The sequence below is a fragment of the Benincasa hispida genome, chromosome 12, assembly GCF_027475165.1.
Source record: "Benincasa hispida cultivar pf3 chromosome 12, pf3_genome.v1.1, whole genome shotgun sequence".
NCBI lineage: Eukaryota > Viridiplantae > Streptophyta > Magnoliopsida > Cucurbitales > Cucurbitaceae > Benincasa > Benincasa hispida.
Genome location: NC_143489.1, coordinates 27,319,976 through 27,340,391, shown reverse-complemented (window position 1 = coordinate 27,340,391; position 20,416 = coordinate 27,319,976). Strand labels below are relative to the sequence as shown.

At 29.0% G+C, this 20,416-nt stretch overlaps 1 protein-coding gene across 1 annotated transcript; it reads left to right on the top strand.

Annotated features, from left to right (window-relative positions):
• The first annotated feature begins 16,254 nt into the window (after positions 1 to 16,254).
• Positions 16,255 to 17,085, top strand: LOC120068046 (nudix hydrolase 1-like). The gene is made up of 2 exons (XM_039019716.2): positions 16,255 to 16,485; positions 16,591 to 17,085. The coding sequence occupies exons 1-2, from the start codon at positions 16,326 to 16,328 to the stop codon at positions 16,884 to 16,886; spliced, it is 456 nt and encodes a 151-aa protein (XP_038875644.1). The 5' UTR covers positions 16,255 to 16,325; the 3' UTR covers positions 16,887 to 17,085.
• Positions 17,086 to 20,416: the final 3,331 nt, after the last annotated feature.

The following is a 20,416-nucleotide window of genomic DNA, read 5'->3' as shown; positions in this document are numbered from 1 at the left end:
TTTTGTTAAATTAATATTAATTAATTAAATAAATATATTCAAAATGAAATTATATATAAAATGAAAAACCGATGGAGAAGGAAAAAGATAAAACTCATGGTTTTGGAAGGGAATTAAAAATTATTGTCCTTAGAAAATAAGAATGTCTGAAAATAGCTTATTTCTAGACAAAGTGTTGAAAACTGTAAAACAAATATGGACTTTGTATGTCTTTATCAAGTTTCATGTAGAAAATCCTCCAACCAAACGAGCACTTAAAAACTCAATCCAAATAGACGTGAAGGTTGGGAGAAATGTTGGGCTTGAAGTATCATTAGTGTTTTTTTTCTTTTTTTTTTTCCCCCTCTTAGGAGGCGTTTGGATTGAGAGAATTAGGATGGAAATAAAGTGGGAATGGGTAAGGGACTCACATCCCCTTATTTGGTACAAGTTTTGAAGCTTTAGGTATTTCCATGCATTCCTCGTACTCATTGATGATACCTATAAAAAAAAACTTGGTTTTCTTGATGCCCACTCTCTCTCCCCTTTTAATACATGAATTTATCTTTTAATTTATATTATTAAAATTAATTAATATATGAACATCAAAATTTATTATTTAGAAAATTATATTAAATTTTAAATTAATATTTGAATTTAACTACTCCAGATTAATAAATAAACAAATTAATTATATAATAAATTGTAAAGAACCAATATATTAATACTATTAATTCATTAATAAGTTATATATAGTTAACTAATTAACATTATGATCAATATTTTATGAGATTATTTTTTAATAATTATAATTAGTTTATAATTGATTAATTATAGTTCATTATTTTTTAATCATAAAATGTTATACTTGTTTTTCTAAATTGATTTTTGATTGTTTTATTAATTAATACATCACATTTATATAAATTCACCAAATTGATACATCAAATTATGTAATCAAGTAATTTTAATTATAAATCATTCATTTTACAAACATTTGTAATTAATATTATTATTGATAATTAAATAACTAATTTTACTCAAAACTTTGAATTGAATTTATTGTTTATCAAAATTTTATAGAGGTATCCATAATTAATTTTATAAATAAAATACAAATCTAATCTGTACCATAAAATTTTGATAACATTCCCAATTAAACGTCATCTTTGATTCCCAACAATCGTATTTTTCAGATTTTTTATTGCCAAACATACTTAATTCCTACCCAACTTTAAAACCTTAAATGAAACGACCCGTTAAGCCATTTAAATAATTTGTTTTTATTGTTGCAGCATGCTACATCTATAGCCATGTCAAACTCTTCTTTCTTATTATATATATATATAAAAAAAAAAAAAAACCAAGAGGGCAAAGAAAAGATTAAAAAATGTTTGAGAGAGGTTAAGAGAGATAAAGGAAAATGGTGGGCGAAATTTAATTACGAAAAAGAAAAAAAAAATTGTAGGGCTGGCAGGGTAATGGGTAATGGGGTAGGTCTTATAATTGTTTATTCTCATTCCTTGATTGTGATTGGGAAAGTAAATACAACCTAAATGATGTATACACGCACGAGCAATCACTCACCCAATTAAAAATTTCAAGTATACTCAAAGTGGACTTTTGATCATTAGTTAGTGTAGTTTGATTTTTCTTTTAGTTGCTAGATAACAGGGATTTATAAATTTTTTAAAAAATATTAATTTATATCCCTAAATTTTAAAAGTTGTATTAATGAAAACTCTCAACTAATAAGTATATCAATTTAAATCTTAAACTTTCATGAGTGTATCAATTTACACTTTAAAATTGTTTGAAAAATATCAAGTGAAATAAGGGTGAACACGATAGGCCAAAAAACTAAGCCAACTAATTGGAACCGGTTGAATCGAAGTTGGTCGGTCAAAAAGGAGAAAGTGACCGTCGGTGTTGGTTTGAAGGAAGGAAAAACCAACATGTGGTCGGTCGGTGGGTCTGGTTTGGTCAAGACCTGACCAACCGACTTATGCATTCCTTATTTTTTATTTTTTTAATAAATATATAATAATAATACTAATATAAAATAAAACATGTTAAATTAGGGTTTTAAAATTTAGTTTCATTTTCGTAGCCCCGAATGTAATCCAAATTGACTGACTAAATTCATAGTGAGGAAAAGGAAGATTATTTAGGGTCTGTTTAATAACGTTTCCATTTCTCGTTTCCTGTTTTCCGTTCCCTATTTCTTGTTCTTTGTTTCCCTTTTTTTAAAACAAGAAATAGGAATATGTTTGATAACTATTATTGTTTCCTGTTTCTTGAAAAAAAAAAAAAAGAAATAAGAATAAAAACTTGTTTGATAACTATTATTGTTTCTTTTACATTTTTTCCATATTTTAGGAACGTTTATCAAATTTTAAGAACAAGAAACATGAATGATTATCAAATAGATCAGTTTCTTAAAAAATGAGAAACAAAAATCTGAAACAAGAAATGTGAACGTACCGAACGGGCCCTTAATAAATCTAAAAAGTTCAAATACTATTTTTATTATTTAATATAGCATTTTTAATCAATAAAATAATAATAAGAAAATATTATTATTATTATTATATAAATAATAAATATATATATATATATATATTTAATATATATATAATATAGGATAAGATATATATATATAGATATATAATATATATATAGATATAGACTAAACCGACCGACGGGGTTTTCGTCTAGATGACGGTCAAGGATGGTTTGGTCATTTTCCAAATCGACCATGGTCGGTTCAACGTTAGTTTGATAAAAAATCGACTCCGACCAACCAATGATCAACCCTAAAGTGAAATTTAATTACTTAAACTTCTAAATTTTTATAAGTAAATCAATCTAGATCCTTTACTTTTTCAAATGTGGATTAATAAAATGTGTGATTAAAATGGATGCATGGACGGTCTTCAAAAGGAAGCTTCAAATGAAAGTCCAAATTGACCATTTATAAAAGTTTAGAAATTTAATTAATAAAATTATAAATTTCAAACGATATTTGTCCAAATAAAAATTAATTGAGAGTTTAAAATGATACATGTATGAAAATTTGTGATTTAGACTGATACAATAATTAGTCCATAATCTTAGTTAATACTACCCATAGTTAATATAAATTGATATTTTCTCTAATAAACACTAGCTAATAGAAAATATAACATTTATGTCACATCACCATTCTTTTATTCAATTTTAATAACTTTTGAAGTAGGGACTTAATAACAATGTTTTCGTACTTTAAAATAAAATTAAAGTCCTAGCAAATACCAAAAATTACAAAGTAAGTTTTTTAAGAAATTAAAATTAAATTTAAGAAATATAAATTCTATTGAATAATCGTGTATGTAGTCTAAAAGATAAAAGGTAAACGTTTTCAACGAGGCTAAAATTTTTATATCTCCAAATTTTGTGTTGAATTTAAAAAAAGGTATATAATTTGGTTAATTTTTGAAATCATGTAATTAGATTTAATTCTAATATATTTTAAATGGATACAATGAAAATAGAATTATATGTATTTGGTATCATATGAAAAAATTAGATCCAATTCAAATAATTGATCAAAATATATTTATAAGCCAATCAACATTGGGTTGAATTAGCAACTATTATTAAATAATTTAAGAACGTGTTTTATGTTAAAAAATGTATATAATTATTATTTTACGGTATGATATAATGTATGATATATTATATAATACCTATTTTAATCTAAGAAAAATGAATTGTACTAAATTTTGTATCTTTTGACCTATAATTGTATAATTTAAAATTTAAAATTTAAAATCACATAATGAATTTTCACCAAGAATTTAAAATGTTTTAAAAAATACAATTAAAGTTTTTACTAAATTAATTTGTAAAAACAATTAGCACAATCATAGCTACTAGCTAGCAATGGGAAAAGAACAAAAGGAGAAATGTGGGGTCCACTGGTCCAGATATTTTAAAAATGAGTCCTCTATTGCCACCCCTGACATGTTAATACACGTATCTCAAATAATAACAACAACAATACACGTGTTGACATGAGAAGCGTTCAAAATGGTAGTTACGATATTGACCTTCAAGTTCCATCACTTGAAAATGGACTTCATTTTCCACTTCAGCCTTCAAGTCGATATTTCTACATTGAACTTAACATCAATAAAAAAGTGAATAAATAATTTCATTATATTGTTAAAAAGACGTTGAACATAATAATAATAATAATAATATAATAAAATGTCACTAATATAAATATAATATAAATAATGAATATTTGAACTTGTTTTAAAAATAAAAATCTTATTAACCATCAAATAAAAATTACTGGTCAGAAGTGGACTTCACACTCATTTCCCCTCATCCCTTCAAAGCATGCTCAAGATTGGAAGAAATTCTCGGACAATTTTGTCGAAACAACGTTTTGTTTGTTTGTTTATTTTTTTCTTTTTTTGAAAAGAGACTTTCATTAACCAACCACCAAACAAAGAACTTTTTGTTTGGGCTCAAGCTTTATATCCGTTTCATGCTCTATGGGTCATTACCAGCCGCTGATCCGTGTAGGAGGTTAATTGGTAAACTAATAGGAATTAAAAAAAAAAAAAAAAAAAAAAACTTGACAATCTGAATCATTTGGATTACTCAACCCAAACTATAAGAGTTGATTTGAGTTAGTTTTATTTTTGGATTGAGTTGAGTTGATTTTTTTCTATTTTTATTGGGTTGTATTGAATCTCGAGTTGCCTGAATAAAAATTCGGGTTAACCCTACCTAATCCGAATTATATATATATATATAGTGATATTTGTATTTGTTTAAAGTTTGAATACTCTGAGTTAATGAAATTATGAATTTTTAATATATATATATTTTAAAAATACGATGTTTGTATTTGTTTAAAGTTTGTAATAAATATCATAGATTTGGTTTTTAACATTTAATTGTATGAGATTTTAGTTATTAGTCATGTATTGTAGATAATTTTACGTATTTTAAATTAGTAAGAAAAAATAAGTTATAATCCGATAACTCAATCCAATCCCATCTGAATTTTAAAGGTTGGGTTGTGTTAGAGATTTTGTTGGGGTCTTTTAGGTTGCCAACCTAACCCAGCCCATGTACACCCTTATAAACTAAGGATCTTTTTGGTTCGTAATCTGGATTTTGTTTTATGTTTTCAGATTTAATAAGTTCAACAAATATATGTTTGGTAGACAACCTAAATTCCGTTTCTAAAAACTGTTTTAAGATTTTGTGATCCAAATAGTGCAAATTTTGAAAACAATTTTTTTTTTATATATATTTTCTTTGTATCCAAAATTTGAATTTTAAAATTTAAAATGTAAAATTATATCAAATAAATATAAAAACATTTTGAAATATAGTATGTCGTGTTATAAATCTAATTCAGTTTTTTAAAAATTAAAATATGTATTTTAATTAAATTAGATTAAATTCCAAGTTTGGATAATGTTAAAAGTTAGTTCCTATGGTTTAATAGTCCATATGGTTTGTTAAATCCTCTTAAATAGTCTTACCTTAGCGACTATTTATTATGAAGTTTTCATCAAACCATAAGGGGTAAATTCTAATTATAAACCATAAGAACTTAAAATTTAACTTACTCCACATCATAGGGACCAAAATTTCAGATTTTCCTATAAATTATATAATATTACAAAACAATAATTATATAATTTTTTTAACATAAAAGATGTTCATAAATAAATTAATAAATAATTTATTGTCAACTAATATTTCGTGGGTAACTACAATTAGTTTACAATTATTTAGATTATAATTTAATTTATGAAATCTACTATCAAACACATATCTAAAAATATAAAATATAACTGTATTTTCATTTAATCCATTGTTTTTAAATTTCTATTTTCAGAATCTCTACCAAACAGATCCTATGGTACTTTTTGAAACTGAGGTTGAAATTCTTGAATTTTAATATATTTATAAGGTTATAAATTATAATATTTAAATATTATTTTTTCCTCTATTTTGAATTTCATTTTATTTTAGGTTATGTTAAATTTTAGAAAATTGCAATAGGTGGCAAAATAGATTAGAAAAATTCCAAGTGTATCTTTCAGGTTTTTTATTTTGCAAATATAGCAAAATATTCCATTCCTAGTTTTCGTTTTTTCTATAATCCAATTTTACCCTTCTAACAGTTGCAGATTAGCACCTCTCTTCCTAAATTTTCTCCTTCATTTTCTCTTCTGGATCGGCTTCTTCAAGGAGATTACTTCCCATACCTCCTCACAAAGTCAGGTTTGCATTATTTTCTTTCTCACCCCTTTACACTTTTTTTTTTAATTGAATTTTTGTTTTGGTTGAGAATTAAGTTGAAATAACAATGTAAAATTAATGAACAAAATTGAAAGAGAGAAGAAATTAGCATGTGAATGGAAAGAAATTGTTTTCTAAAATCTGAACTTCATATATTTTATATCAAGTATATAAAAAAAATATAAACCAGTGTATTCATTATCTAGCATATCAACAATATATTAATCAAGTATTTTAGCATTATAAATATGTGCATCATTATCAAGTTTGTTAACAATACATTAATAGTATAAATGAGTGCATTATTATCAAATGTATCAACACTAGTATATAAGTTAATTGTATAAGCTGAAAAGAATTGTATTCCCATAGTGGAAGCAAACGATCGCTTGTACCGGTGAATTTGTTTTTGGAAGAACTTAAACAGAGAAAACACAATATAGAAAGGATAAACAATATGTAAAGCATGCCGTACAAAACCGGGAGGAAGGGGAAGATCAGAAAAGTTACCCTTTAAAATACTCAATCTTCTCGTATTCCCCTCCGGTGGTCACGATCTCTTCTTCTCTTCTCGAGCACTTCAAGCACGAACACAACAACCTTTCCAAGAAACATACCACCACAAAAATTACCTTGTTATTCTCAATGTGAGAATCACAACAGAGTGGTGGGTTTGTCTTTTGGTTAAAGGAAAAATGAGTATTCTTGAGAGGGAACTTGACAGAGAAAAAAGATTATCTAAAAATGCAGAGAGAATTTTTTTTTCTCTTCACGGTTTCACATTAACCATACACACCCTTCCCCTTTGTCGTTTCTTCCTATATGAGAGATGGGGGACTTATGAGATAACTCCCCCTCTACAATGGAAAATACTCCTAATGAGTTGTTTCAAACATTAATTATATTACAATCAATATAATTAAAACCAATTATATATTATATCATATGTAATATATAACCTGTAGTTTAAATTATATCATATATAATATATAACCTATAGTTTAAATTATATCACATATAATATAACCTATAATTTATATCATCTCATATAACCTATAGTTTTAATATGAATCATATTCATATTAATTATAACTTATAGTTTTTATATGCATCACATTCATATAATTAAAATTTGAATCATATTCAAGTTATAATCTCTCACATCAAACTATATAGTTTTAACATGAATCATATTCATATTAATTTTAACATATAGTTTTTATATGAATCTCATTCATATAATAAATATTTGAATCATATTCAAACATTTATCTCTCTCATTAAACTTTACATAATAATGTATCAACATTGATAGCACAAAAAATGTGCTATTTTTTCTGCTTAATTCTAGGTCATTACTATGGTTAATGTGTTTATTTGATGATTTTGTAGGTATTAAGCATCTTAGAGGTAGAATCGGTTGTTACGAGCTATTTGGGGTTAATTTGGAGCAATTAGGAGCTAATTTGAGCAACCAGGCTTCAAAGGGACGTGAATGGACAAAACATCCCTAGACGGAGTGTTGCATAATGCTATAAGGCAGTAGCTGCCTGTATTGGACAAAACAAGGCAGCATTGCACAGCATTGCAACGTTGTGAACATTTTGACGGACGCGTGCGCAAGGCAGCATTGTAACGCTGTATCATGTAGCGTTGTAATGCTGCGACCCTGCCTTATATATATATGATCTTCCCTTTAGGTAAAAAAAAAAAAAAGGATACCCACCTTTAGCCTCCAGCCGATTTTCCCCTTCTTTTCTCTCTTCTACTTTGTATTTTGGGCGTTTCTTTAGTAGTTAATCGAGTAATGCCAGATTGTAACTTATTATCCTCCATGGGAAGGTAAGATTTTGGTTTCTTAGTTTAGGAATTCAGAGGAACTCGATGTATTGTCTTACAAGAAGGTAATTGAGGATGTTGACAGAGATGAATGGATCAAAATCATGGATGTCGAAATGGAGTCTATATCTTACAAGAAGGTAATTGAGGATGTTGACAGAGATGAATGGATCAAAATCATGGATGTCGAAATGGAGTCTATATACTTCAATTCAGTATGGGATCTTATAGATCAACCTAACAGGGTTAAACCTATAGGTTGCAAATGGACCTACAAGAGAAAACGGGGTGTTGATGGGAAGGTGCAAACCTTCAAGGCTAGACTGGTGGCAAAGGGTTATACCTAGATAGAGGGAGTCGACTATGAGGAGACTTTCTCGTCTATTGCCATGCTGAAGTCTATTCGGATCCTCCTGTCCATTGCCTCATATTATAACTATGAGATATGGAAAATGGATGTCAAGACTGCTTTTCTGAATGGCAATCTTGAGGATACCATTTATATGTTGCAGCCCGAGAGATTTATAATCCAAGGTCAAGAGCAAAATATTTGCAAGCTTAATCGGTCCATTTATGGACTGAAACAAGTATCTCAAACTTGGAACATAAGGTTTGATACTGCGATCAAATCTTATGGCTTTGATCAAAACGTTGATGAGCCTTGTATACTGACTATAGTTAAGAACTGTCTAGCGACCTAATTGTAAATGAAAGATTTGGGAGAAGCTCAATTTTTCTGGGTATTCATATCTTTTGAGATCGAAAGAACAAAATGCTAGCACCGTCTCAGGCGTTGTATATTGACAAGATACTGGTCAAATATTCGATGCAGAACTCCAAGAGGGCTTATTGCCTTTCAAGCATGGAGTTACATTGTCTAAGGAACAGTGTCCTAAAACACCTCAGGAGGTTGAGAAGATGAGACGAATCCGCTATGCATCTGCTGTGGGCAGCTTGATGTACCGCTATGCATCTGCTGTGGGCAGCTTGATGTATGTGATGTTATGTACTAGACCTAACATCTGGTATGTAGTGGAGATAGTCAGTAGATATCAATCTAATCCAGGATTATCACTGGACAACCATTAAGAACATTCTCAAGTATCTATGGAGTACGAGGGACTGCATGCCTGTTTATGGTTCTAAGGATTTAATCCTTACGGGATACATAGACTATGATTTTCAGACTGTTAAGGATTCTAGGAAATCCACATCAGGATTAGTGTTCACTGAGGGACAGTGGTATGGTGAAGCACCAAGCAGGCACTGACTCCACCATGGAGGCTGAGTATGTAATGGCTTGTGAAGTTGCCAAGGAATCCATTTGACTCAGTAAATTCTTGACTAATTTGGAAGTTGTTCCAGACATGTCAAAGCCCATCACACTTTATTGTGATAATAGTGGTGTTGTGGCTAATTTTCGAGAGCCTATGAGTCATAAGCGGGGAAAACATATAGAGCGAAAGTATCATCTCATCTGAGAGATTGTGCATCGAGGGGACGTGATTATCATGAAGATAGCTTCAGAGCACAATGTTGCTGATCTGTTTACAAAGGCCCTCACGGCTATAGTGTTTGAGAGTCACTTGCATAGTATGGATCTATGGAACAGACCACCTTTGGACTAGGGTAAGTGGGAGATATTGTACTGGGCGCGTGTTATGCCCTAGTTTATTATTTGTGTACTTTGTATTTTGATTATATTGTACATCTCACTAGCTTTAGGTCAAGTGAGAAATTGTTAGGGTTGATGCCCTAAATCTCGTAGGGTTCTATAGTTTGTAAACATTGTTGAACAAACTCTTTATGTTATTAATAAAATATTTGATATTTTGTTCATTGTCTATAAAATATGTGATATTTTAGTTGCGTTAACCATAAATTAATAAACTAACATCTAATGTTATCTTTGTAACTTAAACATGTATGTGGAGACATACAGGTGGATCATGTTTAAGTGATAACTTAAATGGTTTATAGTAGATGGATAAGGTTGGGTACTTTATCCTGGTGACACTAAGAATATGGTCCCCTTTGTAGGTGTTACAATTGTTGTAAAGTACTACAAATGATCTGATCTTGATCATTAATGTATTAGACATTCGAGCGGGGATATTCTATACAAAGAAGTTTGTATAAGATCGAACCACGAAATGTTTAGTTTCATTATATAACGTCGTTCATAATAGAGACTTACATTTAACCAGGATAACCATAGATAACATGACTTAAATCCTGAGTGAGTTGTGAACTCCTACCTATGAGGGCGGTCCTTTGATTTGTATGAGTGAGAGTGGCCAGATCACAAGCCTACCATTTTGGGGATTCGTTTGATTGGGGAGTTGGGAACATAGTTAAACAAGATGGAATTCACTCCTTCCCCGAAGTAGGGTAAGTAAATAAATTGCTCCTTTAAGGGCGATTTTGGGTCTTGAACAATGTGGTACCACACCCTCTCTTGGCTCGAGAAGGGTTTAGTCATAGTAGGACTATGATGTATTATTCATTAGAGGAATCAATGGTACTTAAGGAGTTAGATGTAACTACAGGGGTAAAAATGGTAATTTGGCCTAACTGTACTTAGGAGCAATTTGTGAAGGGTCATCGTACTGTTGATTGGTTATATCCAATAGACATAGAAATGTATCTGTAGTGCGAAGAGTGCAGCTGTCGGTCTTTAGTGGAGTGCCTGACAGTTATCGGATGGTGAATAAACATCAAGCAATTACAACATAGTACTTATCTGTATTGACAATTCTAATACAATGACCTTTGTGTTGGAAGGTACCAATGTGCAGCGGAAGAAACCAGGATCCATAAGCACTCTAATTCATTAATTTTGGCAGAAAAGAAAACATGTTTCAACAGAAAAAAATGGGTTACATGACATACCTTTGAAGAACTTCCTCTAAGCTTCGATTCAGCTGCAAATCTCCACAGGATCTTGTTGTAGACCACCCCAAGATCTTCTCTACTATCCTCTTGGAGCTCAAGATTGAGTAGTGGAACTCAAAATAAGCTGGAATTAAGAGAATTTGGAGAAGCTCACAGCAGCAACCATGTAGAAGAACACCCTTCTTCTCTCAAATTTTTCTCAAAATTTTTGTTCGGTTGCACTTCTTTCAAAACACTCCAAGATCTTCTATATATTGCAGACATTCATGCAAAGAAGCTTGCTGCATGAGATGCACCTCATGCTTGGAGTTAATGAAGAGTTAAAGTGGGTTGTTGGCGAGCTAGTTCATGGAGTAAATGGAAAATCAAAATTTCCAACTTTGTGTTTTTCTTTTCTTTTTCAATTTTATCAAAATTGATTTCAAAAATCAATTTTATTTAATAAAACTGAAAATATTATTAATTGTTTAAATAATTATTTAAATTGTTTAAATAATTATTTAAATTGTTTAAATAATTATTTAAATTGTTTAAATAATTATTTAAATTGTTTAAATAATTATTTAAACAATTTAAATAATTCTAATTAATTTAACATCAAATATTAAATTAATTTTTAACACAATCCCATCTTCAAATATTTAAATCATATTTACATATTATTTTTTCAAATTCATTTAATTCTAATTTGAACACTTCAAATTAACTTATCACGCTATTCTAGAGCTTATCCATTTACGAGCTAGTAGGGGGACCTCGCGGACCTACAGATCATGGGCTCCAAAGATCCGAGATTAATCGGCTAAACTCATTAAACCGATCTAACCCCCATTCGTTAACTAATGGGTGATTTCACTAAAGCCCATAGCTGAACTCCCCTCACTAGATATATTATGTCCATTCGATATAGCCATGATTAGTAAGTTAACCCTTCACAGGTTGCTCGTAATAATGGTTGGGTCGAGTCTCTGTTTTATTCCGAAATTACCTCTTGTTCCTTAAGTTCCATTGATTTCTTAATGAACAATTGATTTGTGATCCAATCAACAAATCGAATCCCTTTCAGGCCAATGAGTGGGTGAGGCCTCTTGTTTAAGACCCAAAATTAGCACTTGAAGGCAACCTCTCTACTAACCCTAATCGGGTAGGCGTGAATTTCCTCTTGCACCCTATGTTCTCAGCTATTCATTTAGTATTATTCCCAAAATGGTAAGCTTATTGAGCAGAGACAATTGGTCTACTCTCACTGTTTGCAGATCAAAGGATAATCCTGAACAAATAGGAGTTCATAGTTAACTCAGAATTTAGGTTAAGTTACCTAGGTCATCGCTTTGAAATAGTTAGTCTTAAACAGTAAATAGCGTTATAAAGTAAGAGTGATAGGTTTCGTGGTCCGATCTTGCACAAAACTCATTTGCACGGGACACCCCCACTCCTCATGTCTAAACATCCACGAATTAGGATCACTTTGTATGTAGCACTATACAACTCTTTGTAATAACTATAGAGTAGGCCGTATCCAATAGTGTTACCAAAATAAGGTACCCAACCTTATTCATATACTATAGATCATTTTGACTATTTACTCGAACTTGATCCACTTGTAGTTCAAGTACTCATATAATAGTCAAGGGACTTAGGTTTATTGGATTTCTAAAACACAATATATTTAACAACAACTTTATTGAATTCTCAAAATAAGTTCTAATGTTTACAAACCACGAGTTTTAGGACATAAAATCCAACACTTTGTAGAGCTCAACCACTCAACCATATACTTAGGATCCCCCTAGATGAGATACTCCTTCTCTTGGAGACTTTGGCTCCTTCAAGTAATGATATTAGTGACGAATGTCTCAAGCTACCCTTAAGACAGAGACTCCCTATCGGCAAGACTTGAGTTCCCCTCAAGATGTGAAACTCCCTCTCACTTGTAGCTTATGTTTCCCTTTCAAGTAAAAAACACTTCAGTTGATTATCTTAGGCTCCCCTTAAGTTTGAGAATCATTTCTCAAGTAGTATAATAATGAAGCACACAACCGGCTTGGAGTATGTCTCCAACCTTATAGCAACACAATCTTCAGTGACTTCAAGGATTGACAAAATAAACACTTGTAATGAAAGAATCTTCAGAAGACAAATGACTTTTAAATTGTTTTTATCAAAACGACCAACCTTTAAATAAAGACTAAGTACCTTTATATACTGCAACGGACGCAAAGAAGACCAACCCTAATTTCCAACAATATTTGCATACGGAGAAGGAAAAGATCTACAAGAATACACTAGACAGAATGATCCATATAAGGAAAATATTTTGCAGAGACGATATTTCCATATGATAACCTTAAGCCAATAAGGTCAAATGTAGAGACATTCTAAAAGACATCAGCTGAATTTAAACAAATATTACCAACACACAAAATGTAACAAAACTAACCCAAAGTTTATTTATGCATGAGCCCATGTGGCACTATAATTTGTACACAAATTCCTATCTTTCACATCTATCATGGTTTTGTAGTTACTAAAGGGAAGTTTCAATCACTCGTTTGAAATCAGAATTATTGAAAATCTGATTACCATGAGGTTTGTCACCTGGAATCAAGATTACTGGAAATATTAAAACCTACATTTGGAGATTGCAATGTTGGATTTGTTAGGTTTCTGATGCATGTATTTAGATTGCAAGATTGGGTTATGCTGAACTTGATTTAGCTGATTTTTTTTTATTATTTTATTATTTTACTATTATAGACCCTTTTTTCTTTTTAATTTTCTTCTCCTTCATGTTTCCTGAGTTTTGTGATATTATATAACTTTCAATTTCATTACTTGCACTAATCTTTTAAATTAAAAAAAAAACCTTGATATCCATTTCTAACTTTTATCCTACTAACTATGTAACTTTTTCTTTTTAATTAGAAAATCTTGATTTTAACTTCCAATCGTAACTTATATTCAAGGTTGAAATATTTGGGGGCAATCAATATGTTTTGTAATGATTAAACATTTTTATCACTTTGAACTTTTTACCTTAGAAATTTATTACTTATGATTTATTTGATAATATTTTCGTTTCCTATTTCTTATTAGTTGTTCTTATTTTTTTAAGAACTAGAACTAGAAATATATTTAATATAACTATTTCTAATTTGTTTCATAGAAAAAAGAAAAAAAGAAAAATAAATTGTTTAATAACTATGTATATGTCTCGATTCTTTTTTTTTTTTTAGTGAAATTAAATTTATTACACATAATATAATAAAATATATAACATGGATTGAAATAAATATAGAACCATTATAAAGAGCTTACAATATTTAACACAATTTTAAACAAAATAAAAAATAAAAAATAAAAAATAATTATAAAAAATTTCAACTATCAATAATTAACTTCACAATATAATATCTATATTTGTGTCGACTTGTAATTGAATGTTTAGAAAAGAAAATCGAGCATATCCACATTTATTCAATTTAATAATATACTTTGTTTCCTTTAAAAATCAATGTGTTTCACGTTAGCCAATCACACACATAAAATCTAAAAAAAGAGAGAAATTAAAAAGAGATGGAGAATTTTTTCTTCTTTGAAAATTAATGGTCAATATGAATATCTTATTAATTTATTGACAAAAATAATGGAGATTTTAAAATTTAAGAATAACTAAAAACTTGTTGATGAAAATAAAAAATATGAAAAAAATGAATGAAAAGAAAGAGTAGAGAAACAAGAGAGATATAAAAGCTAGAAAATTAAAATAATTGGATGTTAAAAGAAAAAAAAATATATTCATTTTAAAAATAGTTACGATAAAACATCGAACAAGAAGAGAAAGATGAAAGATGAGAAGTGAATAGATTGACTTGAAAGTAGAGGCGAGAGAAATATAAAACGTTAACTACAAGAATATACTATTGGAAGCCTGTATTTTAAAAAATGTCATAAATCCTAAAAAATATCAACTTTATCTATAACGAAACCCATTCGAGCTCTAAGCCATATTTCAAGTTACTATTATATCCGTTGAAGTATTTTTGTATTTAAAATTTGAATTTTAAATATTGAATGACCATAATGTGTAGCAATTTAGCAATTTAATAGTTTTTAATTTGAGAAAACGGAAAAAAAGTGAATAAAATGGTGGCTAGACATGAGTTTTTTAGTCTTTTACCATTTTTTGATCTATATATGTAATTATTTTATCCTTATACTATATATTCTATTATTTTGAACTTGAATTCTATTTATGCAATTAGCCTAATTTCAAATCACCTCTAAATCCAACGAACAAACCATGGGCTTGGACTCTTTAACTCATGCCAACCCAACAAACAAACCGTGGGGTTTTAATACACATTTTCTAATGTGGGATAGGAATCCAAATTCTATAAATTAATTAAACCACATAAGATACATTACTTTTTAATATTGTAGCATTATCAATATCAACATCTTAAGAAGTACAAATACTTCTAATTATATAGAGAATTGATATCAAATATATATTTGATACATATACGTCTACATACGTGGCTGACACATGTATAATAACGTGATTTGAAGTATCTTATTTTTTTAATTTTCAAATACGTATATCCCCTTCTAAATACGTGAAGGATATACATTGTGTTTTTTTTTTCTTTTTCAAATTTAAGTTCAACAACTTGAAAATCTCAGACCACAACCTATTTTATTTAAAAATTTACTTAAATCTAGTAATCCAAAACACAATAGATTAAATATAAAATAACAAAATAATAAAAACGAAAAAAGGTAAAAAGAAAAAAATCGTAACGGTAACTAAATTAGATTTTCAATGTAGCATATCGTCGTATCTTATCGTATCCTTATATTTCTTTGACAACATCCTTTCTACAATGACCTGCTTGTTAGCGTGCTGCCCAAGCCATACAATATAATTTTTTAAGGAAAATTTTTATAAATAAAAAAAGTTTTAAAAAAATTTATCCCTTATAGTAAAAATTCAAAAAATGCTTCTATATTTGAAATTTTTTTTTGTTATAAAAGTTTAAATATTTAAAAAGATTATTTTTAATTGATTAATTCTTAATTTTTGAGAGAACGATATAAAAAGTAAAAAAATTAAACAATTACATTACTCCACGTTTTACCCTTCTTTATTATTACCACTGCTGACTCACGGTCAAAGTGGGACCCACTTTTCCCGCCCATAAATAAAAAGAAAACACCGGAGGCATTTTCAAGTCGCCGCCGTTAGAAGGTTGGGGATCGAGGCGACACTACTTGTGGAGGCCGAGCGGAGCAAAATGGAGAAGAGCGTGGCGGATACGGCGGCGCCGGTGCCTAGAGTTGCAGTGGTGGTTTACATTTTGAAAGGGAACTCAGTGCTATTGGGTCGAAGGCTTTCCTCCACCGGTGACTCCAGCCACTCCACCTTCGCACTCCCCGGCGGCCACCTCGAGTTCGGTACATCTCTTTCTTTCCCTCTTGATTCTACTTTCATTTCTCTCCCTTACTGCTATGTGAAACAAAGGGAAACTTCGTTTAATGTTTTATGGTTGGATATTGCAGGCGAGGCGTTTGATGAATGTGCTGTGAGAGAAGTGAAGGAAGAAACAGGGTTAGACATTGAGAAAACAGAGTTTTTGACTGTGACAAACAACCCCTTTTTGAATGATCCAAAGCCTTCCCATTATGTTACCATTTTTATGCGAGCTGTTTTGTCGGATCCATTGCAACTTCCACAAAATCTGGAGCCAAGCAAGTGCGGCGGCTGGGATTGGTACGACTGGGATCACCTTCCAAATCCTCTGTTTTGGCCTTTGGAGAAGATGGTAAAAAGTGGGTTTAATCCATTTCCTGTTTGATTGGTGTTCTTAACATTGTACACACATAAATGATGAATCTGATGTGTTAATCCTTCTGTTGCTTTATCTTTTGTTAAGTGTCTGCTTGATGAAGAAGAATGTTTTGGGGGCTTATTGAGTGGGATTGTGTAACCTTAATTTGGATAAGTTTTGTTTCAAGTTATCTCTGTTAGAAATCAAAAGTCATTTGCCTTTTTAATTGGTTCTTCATTTATTTCTAATGGATTTTCATTTTGGCAAAGAAGTTGTCAGTTCTTGAGTTTTTCTTGATTTTTATTATGAAAAATTTGTGTCCAGGCATATTTTCATGGTTAGGTTGGATTTTGGCAAAATATTAGAAGTATAATTATCTCACATTGGAAAGGTTCAAGAAAGTAAAGGTTCATTTATGCATTTGATTTTAAATCATCCCAATTTGAAGTATTTAAGTCTACTAACTCCGTTGTGTGAGTGGAGAGAATGCTTTTGTAATTGGGGTCAAAAAGTGATTTCTATGTGATTGTAATAATTTTTCACATAATCGAATTTTCCTGGTTCATAATTTTTTCTCTGATTTGAAATTTTTTAACGTTAATTCTTGCGTTCCCAGTTTTATTGCTTTCTTTTAAATCTCTCTGTTATTTTTCCGTATTCTTGTGATAGTAGTGTGAAGTTTTTTTCTAAATAAGTTATTTGTTACCCCAACTCTTTGGATGCAAACACATTCACACAGTATCATTGCCAATCTAGCAAACATGGCCGTGCTGCCTAGTCCTTATTGTAAGTGACGTAGCCGCTGTCCTGATCACAAGCATTCTCAGCATCCTGGTGTGCACATTTTGAGGGCAAAATATCAAATTCTCAAAGAACAGAGTACAGAAAGAAGAAAAAATAATCACAAACTGAATATGTTTCTCTTTAATATGATCAAAAGGGCAGTAGTCTTTTTAGTGACCATCTATGAATACAGTAACTGATAACAACTGTCTTAAATATCAAGAACAAGTTTATCTGTACCTCTAATGTCCTCTCTCAAGACCCTCTCAAGATAATGTGTAATTAAGATAAAACATTGGGCTTGTATATCAAAGGAGTGAATCTAGAACCTGAAAAGAGATTTAGCTAATACAACTGCAAATCAAGCATTAGAAGATTGTATCATTGATAGATTACAACATCTTGATTGAAGTCTACCGATAATAGGCTTCAATAGTTTATCAGTGATAGACTTTGAATGATAGACTATATATATTTTGATTGAATTCAATAAAGATGTGTGCACTTGCTCAATTGAAGACCTGTTGTCTAATTGAAAACCTTTAAAAACTGAAAGTCTTCAATCTAGTGCAAGTGAACACTGTCCATGTAGTAACATCTCTTAAGGGAACGATTTTTAACCATATTTCCAGAAAAAAAAAGTATTTTCAAAAATAGAAAAATAAGAGAAACTATTTACATAAAATAACAAAATTTTAATCTTCTTTCATAGAGATTGATAGAGGTTGAGAGAAGTCTATCAGTGATAGAAACTAATAGAAATCTATCACTTATAAATATTGATAGAAGTCTATCAATATCTATTAGTGTTTATTTTACTATTTCTGTAAATAGTTTGACATTTAAAAAATTTGCTCAAGTTTTGTCTCAGATTTTTCTCAAAATTGCAATTTTGAAAGATAGAATGACGAGAAGAATAGAGATTCAACTTTGCTCATGTCCACATGAAAGTAGAGTAGCCAAATATGTAATTTTGTAACGTTAGCTCAATTTAAATACATGGTGAACCAGATTCAACATCTATATTCGATCTTTTTTATGAATTATTTTTAGAGAGCTAAGCTATTAAACCTATATGTCAATGACTAATGTAAACTTTGCGATATGTTTAGTAGGTTAAAAGCAAAGTCCTATTTCTAACTCTTTTTTTAAATAACTTTTATGAAAATCAAATTTCACCTAATCAATCTAGACTAAAAATGATAAAATAAAAAGTCAATAAAACCAAACTAAACTATGAATTGAGCTAAATTACTTTATTTCACATATTAATCTTTTTTTTTTGTTTGTTACGGCTTCACATATTTGAATCTCAAATAAAGGCTTAGCTCCTTAGACAAGAAACAAATAAAAAAGTTTCTATGAATAAAATTGCATAATGAAAAAGATGAACGTAATGAAAAAAATAAGAAACAAATAAATGAAACCAAGACTATTATATTATGAAAACGAGTGTAAAATGAATTAAAGATACGAGAACTAAGCTACTTGGAAAAATTAAATTGAAACTAAAATAGTACTTGAATAAATACAAGTTATGGAAAACTGAAAAATACAAAAAGAAAAAAAAAACTAAAACTTAAAGAAGAATCGCCCAAAAAATGTGCCAAAAGTGCTAATTTTTTAGGTAGTTTGGTTCAAGATTTTATAGATATCTAAAGTATATTAGAGAATAAGATGAGAATAAGATATCTAGGAATCAAACTGTGTTTGGTTATATATGAGAATGAGAATAGAATGTCTGAGAATGTACTCTATTTTATACAATGATAAAATATAAAATTAATAAAAATTAATTTCAATAATTAATATTTATTTGTTAATTTATTTTTATTACATTAAGTTATGAAAAATTATTTCAAATGATAAAACGATTGAAAAAATTTACAAGATATAACAAAATTTTATAACTATCAATGATAGACATTGATAGACACTGATAGACTTCTATTAGTGTCTATTAATATCACTAATAGATACTGATAGAAGTCTATCGGTGTCTATCAACATCTATAATTGATAGTTATAAAATTTTGCTATATTTTGTAAATATTTTGATTCATTTTTCTATATTTAAAAACACCCTTAAGTTATTAAATTAATTTTAAGCTATTTAAATTTAATTAAATTTATCCACTCACCCTTCGACTTAATATATTTATCATCAATTATATTTTTTATATTGCACATTTATATTATCAATTTTTTTATTAAAAAATATTGGTAATTAATTTAAATATCTATTTTTTTCTTTGTAATTTTGTTAATTGAAGAGTTAACTACCTAATTGTTTATTATCAATTATAAGCCTTATGTATATACAAAAGAAGTTGATATAAATTAATTGATTTTAAATCATCAAACAATTTTTAATTTTAAAAAATAACTATAATTATAGATTAAAACTAGAAGTACAAGTGTACAGGATTATTTAATTGAAAAATTAACTTTATTATTATTATTATTTAATTAATCATTATTTTTTTAAAGACTAACTAATAATTCTAATAAATAATTTATGATATCAATATATATTACCAATAAAAAGAGATTTAAGGAAATATAATTATGGTTATTCATATATATATATATTTAAAAGATTATGGTTTTTTTTTATATTAATTCATAATAATAGAATAAATTATTATATTAACATTATTATTAATAAAATTAATATCTCAATTATAAATTTAATTTTAACATATTTATAAAAATTAAGTAAATTAAACAAAAAAATAAGTAAAACAAATAAAATGAAAAGATAAAAAGTAAGA